Source organism: Zootermopsis nevadensis, unplaced genomic scaffold, assembly GCF_977971745.1.
Source record: "Zootermopsis nevadensis isolate Lab colony 2312 unplaced genomic scaffold, Znev_1.0 Znev_ptg000024l, whole genome shotgun sequence".
NCBI lineage: Eukaryota > Metazoa > Arthropoda > Insecta > Blattodea > Termopsidae > Zootermopsis > Zootermopsis nevadensis.
In genome coordinates, this window is record NW_028259156.1 from 18431125 (window position 1) to 18443320 (window position 12196).

Consider the following 12196-nt stretch of genomic DNA (forward strand, 5'->3'; position numbering starts at 1 on the left):
CGTTTTCTACTAGATCACACGACACAACATTCCAAAAGGCAATCTTCGTCTGAATTCTATTTGTCGCTTTGAATTTCTATCAACTTCAGCGAGAAAATTCATCCATTTTATACTGCCCTGACACCCATGTCGGATAAAATCAATCTCGCATCGAAAGACTTAATCACTAGACACATGGAAACACAGGAATAGCACACCTCAGAGAAATAGTATTTTACGTGCTACATACGTTTCTTTGAGTTGATGAACAGTCCTGAAAGCGTCAGGATTAAGCCACAGTCTCCCAGTCAAGCTCCAGTAAGAGAAGAATGGTCAAGAGCATTCTGAAGATCTAAAAACACAAATCAGAGACATATTAATAATAACAACCTTTTCCATACTCTACACGAGAGAGTTTGCTCAGAAGCAAGTCTGATGAATTTAATGTTCAAAATCAGTTATTTATGTAGGATTTGAGGTTTTCACAGCGGCGACTCTGAAGATCACTGTCTTCTGGGTTGTTGCGCCGTTGGGTCAGGCTACTCAGGTTACCCGGTTCCTATAAAACCGCCCTGATGACGGAGGCAGTATGACCTCTGAAACGTTGGTTAACATCGACCAGACTACACAGCGCAACAACCCAGAAGACGGAAATCTTCATACTCATCGCCCTGATGATGGAGGCAGTATTACCTCTGAAACGTTAGTTAACATCGACCAGACTACACAGCGCAACAACCCAGAAGACAGAAATCTTCATCGCCCTGATGATGGAGGCAGTATGACCTCTGAAACGTTGGTTAACATCGACCAGACTACACGGCGCAACAACCCAGAAGACAGAAATCTTCATCGCCCTGATGATGGAGGCAGTATGACCTCTGAAACGTTAGTTAACATCGACCAGACTACACAGCGCAACAACCCAGAAGACAGAAATCTTCATCGCCCTGATGATGGAGGCAGTATGACCTCTGAAACGTTGGTTAACATCGACCAGACTACACGGCGCAACAACCCAGAAGACAGCCATCATCAGTTATTTATATTTATTAACTACTCTCCATAATAGGAACTGCACGTTACCATAGAGATTTGCTAAAAAAGAATATTCTTTAAACAAAGACTAACATAGAACTGGTAATCTTTCGTTATTTTACTGCTGACGGTAAAAATAAATTGACATAAATTCAAGTTAAAAAGAGAAATTTCATGAAAGTGCATACTACAGAAGAAATCAGGACAACAAATTGTCAAAGACAAGGACGTAATTACATGTGCTAATTGTAAGAACGAAACACAGCTAACAAGATGGAACCAGTCGTAAAGAGAGTGAAACAGTTACAGTGCAAGTATCATCAATGAGTTTCTCGACTGAAGGATAATGTAATATTTAGCACAAGCATTCAATTAACCCGTTCGGTGCTATGAAGATCATGTCTTGGAAATATTTATCACTTGATAAAAAAAATATTATAATAATAATAATACATCATCCGAAAGACGCTTTCATAAAATAAAATTATATAATACATGTGGTACTTGCTAAAAACAATATGGATCCCGGAAATAGTTGCTGCCCTATGTACCTTAGGGACAAGGTCTGTCTCGGGTACATGGGAGTACATACCCCATAAAGTGATGAAGAGATGGGATATAATAATAATTCAATTCAATTCATTTATTATAAAAATAATAATAATAATAAAGCTAATGTCTCTTGCCATCTTTTGCTACATATTTGAGACGTTTCATCACTGATATTTATATTTAAAATGCCATGGATACATCTAAACAAAGTTCATTTTTATGTGCGTTTTCAGGAGTATCTTATAGTTTTATGTCGTCCTTCCACACAAGAAATTATCTGCCCCTCTTCTTCTTTATTTAAAAACATTTCCGTTGTAACAAATGATCCTTGAAAACTCACAAAGTCAAAACTACTGAGAGATGAGTGGCATTCATGCCCTGAACTTATCAGAGACGAAAACAATTTTGACCAGCAGAGTCAATACTTTGAGGGGGATGCATTGTGCATAACATGGAGATGGTTACGGCGCCGTGAAGTCCGGTAGACGTTTACCAGCGTCAGGGCGATGAGGGCAAGGCCCTCTGAAACTTTGGAAAACTTCTACCAGACTTCACGGCGCTGCAACCCAGAAGACAGCCATTTTAAAATCGTATAGGCTACTTAATTTGTACTGACGAATCTGCAATGAACGGAATTCAGACGGAGTCAGGTAGTGTACCAGGCGACTACTCGTTTTCCAGTTCGCTGACCACAGTTCGTTTTTCTTGAAGGATCCGCGGATTCGCTGGTATCGGGGGCAAAGTGGGGCAGTGGAGCGTTGCACAGACCAGCACATCTTGCGGGTCTATCAGCTTATAAGGAGCAGCGCCACCCTGAACACACCATAGCTCCACTCTACACGACGGCAAGACATCGGCATGGCTTCCTTCAAACTGGTGAGTACGCAAGCTGTAGATTTGTATTCAGAGGTACCCGGTTTCGAATCTGTCGGCTTAGGGCTATCCTGACCTCTAACTTCAGGCCACCGTCTCCTTACACATTCACTATCCTATTCTGCACTACGTAACATCTGCAGTTCAGTATAGCCAACTCCATAGAACAAGTCCTTCGTCAGCTAGTCAAAGAAATCCTTCGCCTTTTGTGGTGCCTGAAGGTACGTTACAGTGTTCACAAGAACAACCCTGTTGTCCCCGACATGAGCCAGATTAATTTAGACCCTCTCCTCCCACCCTATTTCTTTGAAATCCATTTTAATATTATCCTTGCATCTACGCCTGAGTCATCGAATTGATCTCTGTCCTTTAGTTGCCTAACCAGAAACCTGTATGCACTTCTCATCTCTCCCAACAGTTGAACACTCGTTAAATAACGCGGGTTCTAATCTCGGACTCATTATCGATTATCCTGAGGGGTTCTTCTCAGTCTCTTCAAGCGAATACTAAGATACAATCTTGAAACAGATAACGGCAGCCTGTTTTCTTATCCACGCCCATTTATAATCATCTTTCGCTATAAATTTCTGCGGTTATAAAAGCTTATTTAAATAACTGTTAAATAAACAGTTTTCACGCAAATGTCTTGTAACCGAAAAGAGCTCGGTTTGAAACTTGCCTTGAGGCGAGTTCTGGTATAGTATGAGCAGGCCTACTCCGAAATAGGCACTAACTGTGGCCTTCCAAATACTTACTTGCACGAAACTTCTGGTCCCATTCCATTCGACGCAAAGTAAATTTTGAATCAAACCAAGGATGACTAACAAAAATGCAGTAGGAGCATTTCCTCTATGTTATATGTCGTAGCCACACCACCTTGGTTCTGTCACCAGAACCCCGTTTGTAAAAGAAGCTACTGTCTCAATAAGTTAGAATAAACATTAAGACAGACATGTCCGTAGTTTTCCTCCGTCACCATAAAATCAGATTAAAATAGGTCACGACATATTTTTCAACAATATCCCCGATTTATGATTGCTCATTCAATGCTCCATTATCTCAGCAGTTACTAGGCCTACTTCTTTGCTACATTTTGCTCAAACAAGTCAATTAGCAGTCGTTAAAAAGAAAATAAGACAAATGTGGACAGCAAAGAAATTGTTTTAATAAGAACGTGTTATGTAGTAAGAATGAAATGGAGAGTGAATTTAATGTAGTGTAATCATAACCGACGAGAATAATGCAATATATTTTCTGTATGTGTTTCTTGCAATTTTATATAACCTATTTGCCTTCACTAGCAGAGTTATACTTCCTATGACAAATCTGCCGAAGCTGAGACTCAAAAATCGCTTCCCCTTACATTTAATTAAATGTTAACCTTTACAACATTTGTTTAAAATAGGATTTGCACATCTTGATGACATTTATAGCGTACATCATGTAAACAGTTTTGGTGCGGTGAGCATTTTTTATAAAATGTATATATTAAATCGATTTAATTTTCATGTAAATATGGGTTATTTAAGGTTCTGGCGGCAAAGAGTATGAAGATGGCTGTCAGCTGGGTTGATAAGTCATATAGTCTGGTAGATCGACGATGAAGGCAGCAAACACCTACCAGACTACACGGTGCAACAACCCAGAAGACAGTCATCTTTGGTAGAGGCATAATTTGGACAGGAACACGTCAGAATTATATTTTTTCGACGATTTTTAGGGTAAATTCCAAATACTAATATTCATCCAAATTCTTTCAGTGTTTTCGAATACGAAACAGGAAGATGGAAAAACACGGCCTCCCAATTGGGCAAGCGTGAGGCGCTTCAAGAGATGCGCATATCCCTCTCAAGAATCTTGACAGGTCGAAATGTATAATTTCTTTCTCCTGTTTCAGATGCTGTTGTGCGCTCTGCTGTTTCTGGCTCTAGCCCACGTTAGGGCCGCCAGGGTGTACGTTCTGGACGACGGCACCGAGGACCAAGGTGAGGTCCTATTTCAAGGACTGGAAAACAGATTACTTGTCCGCCTATTTCCAGATTTCATTTTAAATCAGGAGACTTGCTCTTAAAATCAACCCAAATGCAGTGATAATTTGCAGGCCTTGTCTCAGTCAAGTAGTTAGCATTCCTTCTGCGTATTTCAGGAGTCCCGGGTTAAAATTTCGGCCCGGAGACTAGTAGAGTGGCTTATTGTTTTCGTGGTTTGCTCCATGTAAATGCCATAAAAATACCTTAAATCATGAATGGACCTCTTCTATCCACATATTTTCCTATTCATTACTCAGTAATCATTCCATCTTTCGACAAGAAGTAATTCGCCCTGTGAAAGTTGTACACTTAAATTGTAAAACTCTTTAAACTTATTCGCATGCCTTATATTTAAAGACAAACATCTTAACCACGGGCTAGTCTAAAATTCTCCGCCTTTTTTTGGAACCGGAAGATTATGCGTTTGAATACTGTTGAAATCACAAATTAATAGTAATCTTTGACTGTTCAGAGATGACAGAATACGTTTCGATCGGTAATATTATCAAACACTGAATAAATGCAGATCAGTATCGCTTATGTTTTTGCTCGAGACATTCGTGCGTATCACGGGTATATTTTTTTTTTCTGTTTTCCAAAATATTAGACGTTATTTCATCGACTGTTTTCAACGACCTCATTATAATACAGCATAACACAAAAGTGCATTCACCAGAGGTGAAATATTGAAGATTCGAGGGGGGAGGACCATGACCTGCGTTCCTCACGTTTCAAACTGCTTGCAATAAAATTATAAACGAATAAGTAGGAATTTCTCGTAACTATTCACACAGTAACCCAGCTGCTATTTGCAACTTTTGCACAAGTTACACGGCTGTTTCAAATCCGGTCGCCCGGAATTCCGTGCCAGCACTCAAAAACAATTCTGCCACAGCCTTAAGCCAAACATTTACTTTGTGTCGTTATTAAAATTCAGAGCCGAAAAATAAATCCCAAAATTTCTTTCGCGGATCCAGGATCGTATAGTGTACGTCTATTTGATGACTTCTAAGAAAAGATAATTAATGCACGGCCTTGAAGATGACCAAAAATGGAGGTCACACCATCTCGAAAGAAAACTAGGCACAAACAGCAAGAGCGACAGCTGGCAGATGGAGCACAAACAAATGTTTAAGAGAATGAGGCTCTGCTATTATATAGAGTGGGTCACCTCAGACGCGTCGGAGAGAAATGGGAAAGTAGTGAGACGAGTCGTTTAAGTGTCTTTCTGCACTCTGAGTCAACGAGAAAATAATACTATGTAGGGTCAAGCAATTAAAAAATAAAGAGTGGTTCAAGCGGTGTTTCCGCAGCAACTATTTGTATCAGGTTCCATTTATGAACAATACATCACAACAATTTATGAAATTCACACTTATGACATTTTAAATTATTTTCACTGCATGAATCCATAAATTCTGCCTGACTATTAACTAGTCCTTCCCTCACTACCACAAATTAACAAAATATATGTCATTTTTTTTATTAAAAATTCAAGTTTTCTCTACTTAATTAAGCACCATGCCATGCAGATGAACGGTGCAGTTGGTGTATAGCTCCACACATTCCTAGCCTTAGCATTAGATGGAGACAAATTATAAAAATAAAAAATTTCAGATTTCTTAATTCCATGATCACAATTTAACAGGGTCATTCAGAATGTGGTATTTTACTGTTTTAGCTTTTTTCAGGAAGGAATAATAATTTGTGGTGTAGTCGTTTTATTTAAATATTTATAAAAAAAATAGATTTATGTGAAATAATATTATCTTCTGCATTTAAATACAATTTATTAAACACAGAACAGGCCATCAATCATCATTAAGGATGAGCCAATATTTCATGTACAAAGTGAAACATATAACTACACAACATGATGTACATTTCACATAATATATCAACCTGAGTGGACAGATGTATTCCAATTTGGAGTACATATACATTCCATATGCATTCTTTGTGATTCTGCATACCACTTTGGCATTCAAATTCAGTTGCTGCAGACACGAACTCAATGCTGCAACTATCATACTAAACACCATAATGTATATGGCCACAAATAATTTTTGCTCGTTAAATCATACCACTAAATCTTCCAAGTAAAAGTCCTAGGTGCTAACGAAAAGTGATTAAATTTGAGTTGAGCTTCATATAAAGTAACAGTTAGATTGTGACAATATAAATCAAAATTAAATTTGTCCAACAGTACCAAATTCATAAAAATTAATTGAGTAGTTTTCCAGACACTACACAGAAAGCACAATGAAATGATACAGTGTGAAGTCTACATCATTCCATTTGAAATAGGTATGAAATCAATAGTAAATTCTCAGATGCAGTCAAGACTTCCACACCGGCAATCACCTCCAGGGACAGAGTCCCACATGGCACAGTCAGTGATCCTTTGTCCTCAGAAATTACACTTATCTACAATGAACAGCAGCAAAACAAGTTTGGGTACACAAGTCTTCAAAGTAATGTGACAGGAGACAAACTGAACTCAATGAATAAACTGCAGAACATTCACAACTATACACCAGTACATCAAACCACTAACTTACAGAAACCAACGGAACACATTAACATCACCCCAGAAAGAAGTATCAGCAATTATCAGGCAGCCGTTAGCAACAGCGGTCAACATAATGTAAACTACGTGAACTCTGGTTCTTCACTTGGAAACAGAATTGCAAGCAGTAAAAATATTTATGACACAGTGGTAAATTTTAATCAAGCTGACCAGCATGTAAATAACAGTGACACTTCTAAACGGACACAAGTAAAAAACTTCAGTTTTAATGAGCATATGGATCTAGGAGAAACTGAATATAAAATGAAACGCATAACAACCAGCAATAATAAAAATGAAGAAGCCAGAACTGAGATGGAGAACTTTAAACATGGATTAAAATACCCATCAATAACATATGAAGACAATGTTGCAAGTGAAACAGGAAACACATATAATGTTGCAGGTTACATGAACAAAAGACCAACACAAGACAGTGTGGAGATCATTAACAGTGGAAGAGACGTGTTCTTAAACCACAAAGACCACGCATACATGTCAGTACAAGGTGAAGATCACAATGCAAAAGTCAGACTGCAAACCTCATCATATGAATCGCCAAGAGGTTTATACAGGCCCTTTTCCTCACCTAGCAGACCTCCTATCTCTCAATACAAGCACATACCACCAAGACCATTTTATATCCCTGCAGACACGGATTCCCATGATTTGGATACTTCATATTACGGCTTATCATTCAACAGCCCACACAAGTCACCAAGCACATCATACATATCAAAACCCACAGATTCCATTGGATCAGCAAGTATACCTTACAGTTCAGTAGCCAGTGGTCCATTTTGGCCACCCACTGTAACATATGTTTCACCATCCCGAAAACCACCCAGTATATTTCATGGCCCACCACTTAGGAAACCACCCATTGCAGCACATGAATCACCACCATACAAAATGAGCCCATCATTTAGCCTCCCATCCATTGATTTACATCAGTTACCAAGCACAATGTATTACTCACAGCTAAGCCCTTCATATGGATCAGCACCACAAAAGATACCTAAACTCCCATACAACACACAACCCAGTAACCTTCATGGGTTACTTACTTCATCTTACAGCTCAACACCACATGGCTCAAGGCCACCCAGTATATCAGGACCATCCAGACCACCATATAGCTCACCACCCAAAAAGTCACCCATTCCTGCATATCATTTCCCATCTGGTGATTTATATGAGTCGCCAACTTCACCTCATAGCTCATTACCACATTCCTCAAGACCACCCATATCAGAAACCTTACCATCTCATAAGTCACACAGGCCATCAAATGGTTCACCTCAGAAGTCACATGGCCCTTCACAATCTAGTGAGTTGTATGACTCACCGATTTCATCTCATAACCAAAGCCCACACAAATCAGATAGTTCAACAAGGTTGTCACACAGACCATCACATGGCTCACCACTGCAAATATCACTTAGGCCCTTATCTGAGTCACAATCCAGTGAGTTATATGAGCCACCAATTTCACCACACAGCTCAACACATGACTCAAGGCCACCTAGCATATCAGGAAGCACATCATACAGGCCATCCAAACCATTCCATGGTTCAACACCAAAAATATCCCACAGACCTTCATATGGCTCAGAATCTACCAACTCCTACAAGTCGCCATCTTTATCTAAGGGCTCATCAACACATTATTCAAGGCCACCCATATCATCACATGATTCACCAGCAAATAATTTCCATAGGCCTTTATATGACTCAGAATCTACTGACTCCTATGAGTCCCCATCTTCATCTTACAGCTCATCACCACATGGATCAAGGCCACCAAGCTTATCAGAAAATTCACAATCAAACAGGCCATCACATGGTTCATCATCCAGTGATTCACACTGGTCACATACCTCAATTTCTGACACACCCTCTGGTGATTCAACTAGCACTTCCAATGGCTTACCATCTAATTTAATTTATAAAGCACCATCCAGTACATTTCATGGATCTCTGAGTTCTGATGAGGGGGTTCCTGTGGGTGCCACACACACATTTGTGAAGACGGATCATCATGGCAATGTCAAGTGGGGAGTGCATCACAGCATAGACAACAAGTATGCTGACAGTCATCACTAAGTACTGCAGTCATGTAAGTCATTCCTGGAAAACTGCAGCTCCTTTGCCTTCAACTTACAACTTCATCTGTTCCACTCTTACAACTTCTGATATAATCTCTCATGGTTTCATTTTGACTACATTGGATTACTTTATCTTTGAATCATTGGTATTTCTTCACATTGCCTTTGAGGGATTAATATTCTTTCACTGTTAACATATGTTCTGTCAGTCTTCAGCATGTTTTCATTTTGTCTGATTTTGACTACAATGGAATGCTTTATCTCTGACTCATTGGTGTTTCTCTGTCTGTTTCTAGAGTTTGTCAGTCTTCAGTCTGCATGAGGGGTATCAAAAATGTGTACAAAATTTTGTTTGAAAAGAACCCTGAAAGGAAAATACTGCTCAGAAGACCTGGTCATAGATGGGAGAATAAGATTAAAATTAATCTTAGGGAATTTGGGTTTGGAGGTGTAGATTGGATTCATATTGCTCAGATTGTTCAGGAAAGGGACCAGTGGCAAGTTTGTGTTCACATGGTAATGGACCTTTTGATTCCATAAACAGATGGGAATTTCTTAACTAGCAAAGTGTAAAGAACCAATTATTTTTTCAATAAGAAAGAATGATATCATGGTGGGAAGTTCAGTCAAGCATCAAAGCTGCAAACAATGTAAACTTAAACATAAACCTAATATAACCTACATATTTAATCGTGATTCACTTTCATATTTGACTAATACAGTATAAATTTTACATACATGCCCTCTAATGCATTACTTAACATGCTCAAACTTATACTTTTTCAGTGACATGGAAAAAACTTGTAATATCATTAATCAATTAATATAAAATTTCACAAAAATAAAAACTAAATAAATAAACATAGAACTTGATGGGTTTACTCACTGACTAATTTGCAAGTATCAACAATTAATACAATAATTAAAGTCAAAACCTACAAATAAAAGAGTTATGTACTTACATGAGATTCTCTTTCACATTTCCCCAACTAAAAGATTTCAGAGAATTCTTCCAGCTCTTTACTATTTGATATTTGGCACACCCTCAAACAAAATTCCTCAAACTTTCTGCTCATAGATCACACTTTTGGCTACCTACAGCAAAGTATAACTTACAGTAATATTAATATTAACTAAGAGCTGGGGTAGCTCAGTCATTATGGAGACTGGCAACGGACTTGACGACAGGGGTTCGATCCCGCGGGGGCCAAAAAGAAAAAAAATCAGCTTCAGCATCTACACCCACTCTGGGGCCCACCCATCCTCCTATCCAGTGGGTAACGGGATCTTTTCCCGGGGGTAAAACGTGGCCGGAGCGTGACCACTCATCGCCATCTAGTTCCTAGATCAAGAATGACTAGAGCTATATTACTCTCCCTCCAAACGCCTACATGGCGTGTAGTGGGACAACTTTACTTTACTTACTATTAACTAACCTCCAGTATTGGTGACATTTTCTCCACGTCATTTGTTATGATTATACCACACATGGCACAACAGGTAATGATAAGACTGCTTTTAAGTTAGAAGAGACTCTAAACTTGAATGTACACCATTTTAATTTTACGTACGTTCTTGCAGTATAGCCAAGCTTATCTTGGAAAATTTCACAGACAGAGGGAATTGGTGTAACTGCGTGTTAAAATAGGGGTAAAAATAAAGTGTATTTAGCTGACAACAACAGAGTATTAGAAATTATTTTAATTTAAACTTTTATTATGTCAGTGATTATTTGTATTAAAACTTAGATTGATCTGGTCAGATAAATGTAGTCTAAGTTAGGTTAGGTTGCCATTTGCACATTTAACTGGATATCCCATTGTGTGTCTTGTAACACGTTTACTTGTGCCTATGCAAGCACTTCTGTTTAGGTAGGTTAGCTTTATTCTTCTGAATAAACTTCTTCAATTTTTCCACAGAATTATTCAGAACTATTTGAGAGATGAACAGTTTCTAAGAGTTGTACAGAATTGCCTGACCAGAGTACAGATGTAATATTTAATTTACAAAGTGTTGGGCAACCCTGACTCCAGCTAAGAAAATGTTATGTGCTTTAGCACAGAGGTTTTTTTCATTTATTTGTAATGTTTTATAATGATGTTGTTTTTCTTGTGTAGCCAACACTTTAAAACTTTCATAAAGAATCAGAACACTGTAGTTGTTTCCACAGTTCAGGAAGTTTCTCTCCCTCAGCCTTTTCTAGTAGAGAAGTGATAGTAATGTTAGGATAAGCTGAGTTCGAAGATTATAGTCACACTGGCTGTTATGTTTTATAGTTGCCCTGTGGTGTCTCTTTGAGTTTCAAACATAAAATCTCTTCAGTCTGAATGGCAGTATGCTTCACATCATAACCTATGATTCAGAGTTGGAGAATGGAGCAGCAAGCCACCCAGTATAACATTATTTTACTCCCAGATGTATGTATGATTCCCTGCGCTTAACACTTCAGGATATTAATTTTCATTAGCTGTATAAGTATGAGGATACATGGAAAATTTCTCAACGCAGATACTCTGGGTGCTACATGAACTGCATTTGAACACTTGCTTCCATGATATTAAAATGCATAAATAACTGTCAGAAAGGATTTTTTCTTTGTAACTGTGGTGTTAGAATTGTGTATACTATGCTGTAACCAGTTGGTATCTCTATCACTGCAGTTGGGCTGGCAGATGAGGTCAATGAGGCACGAGTAAGGCGTGATGGAGGTGGTGGCGGCCATGGTGTTACTGGACCTGTGCATACTTTTGTGAAGACAGACAAGCATGCACACTTCAAATGGGGTGTGCGCCATCATGTTGGTCACCACTATGCTGGCTAGGGGAGCATAATAGGCTAGATACCAAAGGACGCAGATAATATTCAACAGTGTTTAAAATTTTAGGAACACTTTCTGCTTATTTTAAATTCCAGAGTTGATGAATGTTCAACATAATGTGGAATTTACTAAATTACCAGCATGATTACATCCTTCAGTAATTTATAACAGTGTGAAGTAAAATTTCCCTAATAGAACTTCATGAGAAATTGCATGTTTTCTACTTTCA

General features: G+C 38.5%; 2 protein-coding genes across 4 annotated transcripts in view; one reads left to right on the plus strand and one right to left on the minus strand.

Moving 5' to 3' along the window:
* The window catches only part of Pex7 (peroxisomal biogenesis factor 7), a 43962-nt gene extending 33238 nt beyond the window's left edge, over nt 1–10724 (minus strand). The window contains exons 1-2 of one of the 3 annotated variants that reach the window (XM_022077055.2): nt 10586–10724; nt 230–331 (exon numbers count right to left, since the gene is read on the minus strand). The gene's annotated coding sequence lies outside the window, so the exon portion shown is untranslated. Of the gene's footprint in view, nt 1–229; nt 332–10111; nt 10131–10574 lie in introns of those variants that run through there. The other 2 variants (XM_022077056.2, XM_022077058.2) reach the window with 2 other exon arrangements.
* LOC110836167 (uncharacterized) lies at nt 2255–9159 on the plus strand. Its single transcript, XM_087355433.1, has 3 exons — nt 2255–2445; nt 4340–4427; nt 6776–9159. Exons 1-3 carry the CDS (start codon nt 2428–2430, stop codon nt 9145–9147), a joined length of 2478 nt encoding a protein of 825 aa, XP_087211559.1. The 5' UTR covers nt 2255–2427; the 3' UTR covers nt 9148–9159.
* Nucleotides 10725–12196: the final 1472 nt, after the last annotated feature.

Bases quoted from the DNA above. Each gene is read 5' to 3' on its own strand.
- LOC110836167 (XM_087355433.1), top strand. The intron at 4,428-6,775 runs GTGAGGTCCTAT...ATTCCATTTGAA, and splicing joins CGACGGCACCGAGGACCAAG to ATAGGTATGAAATCAATAGT.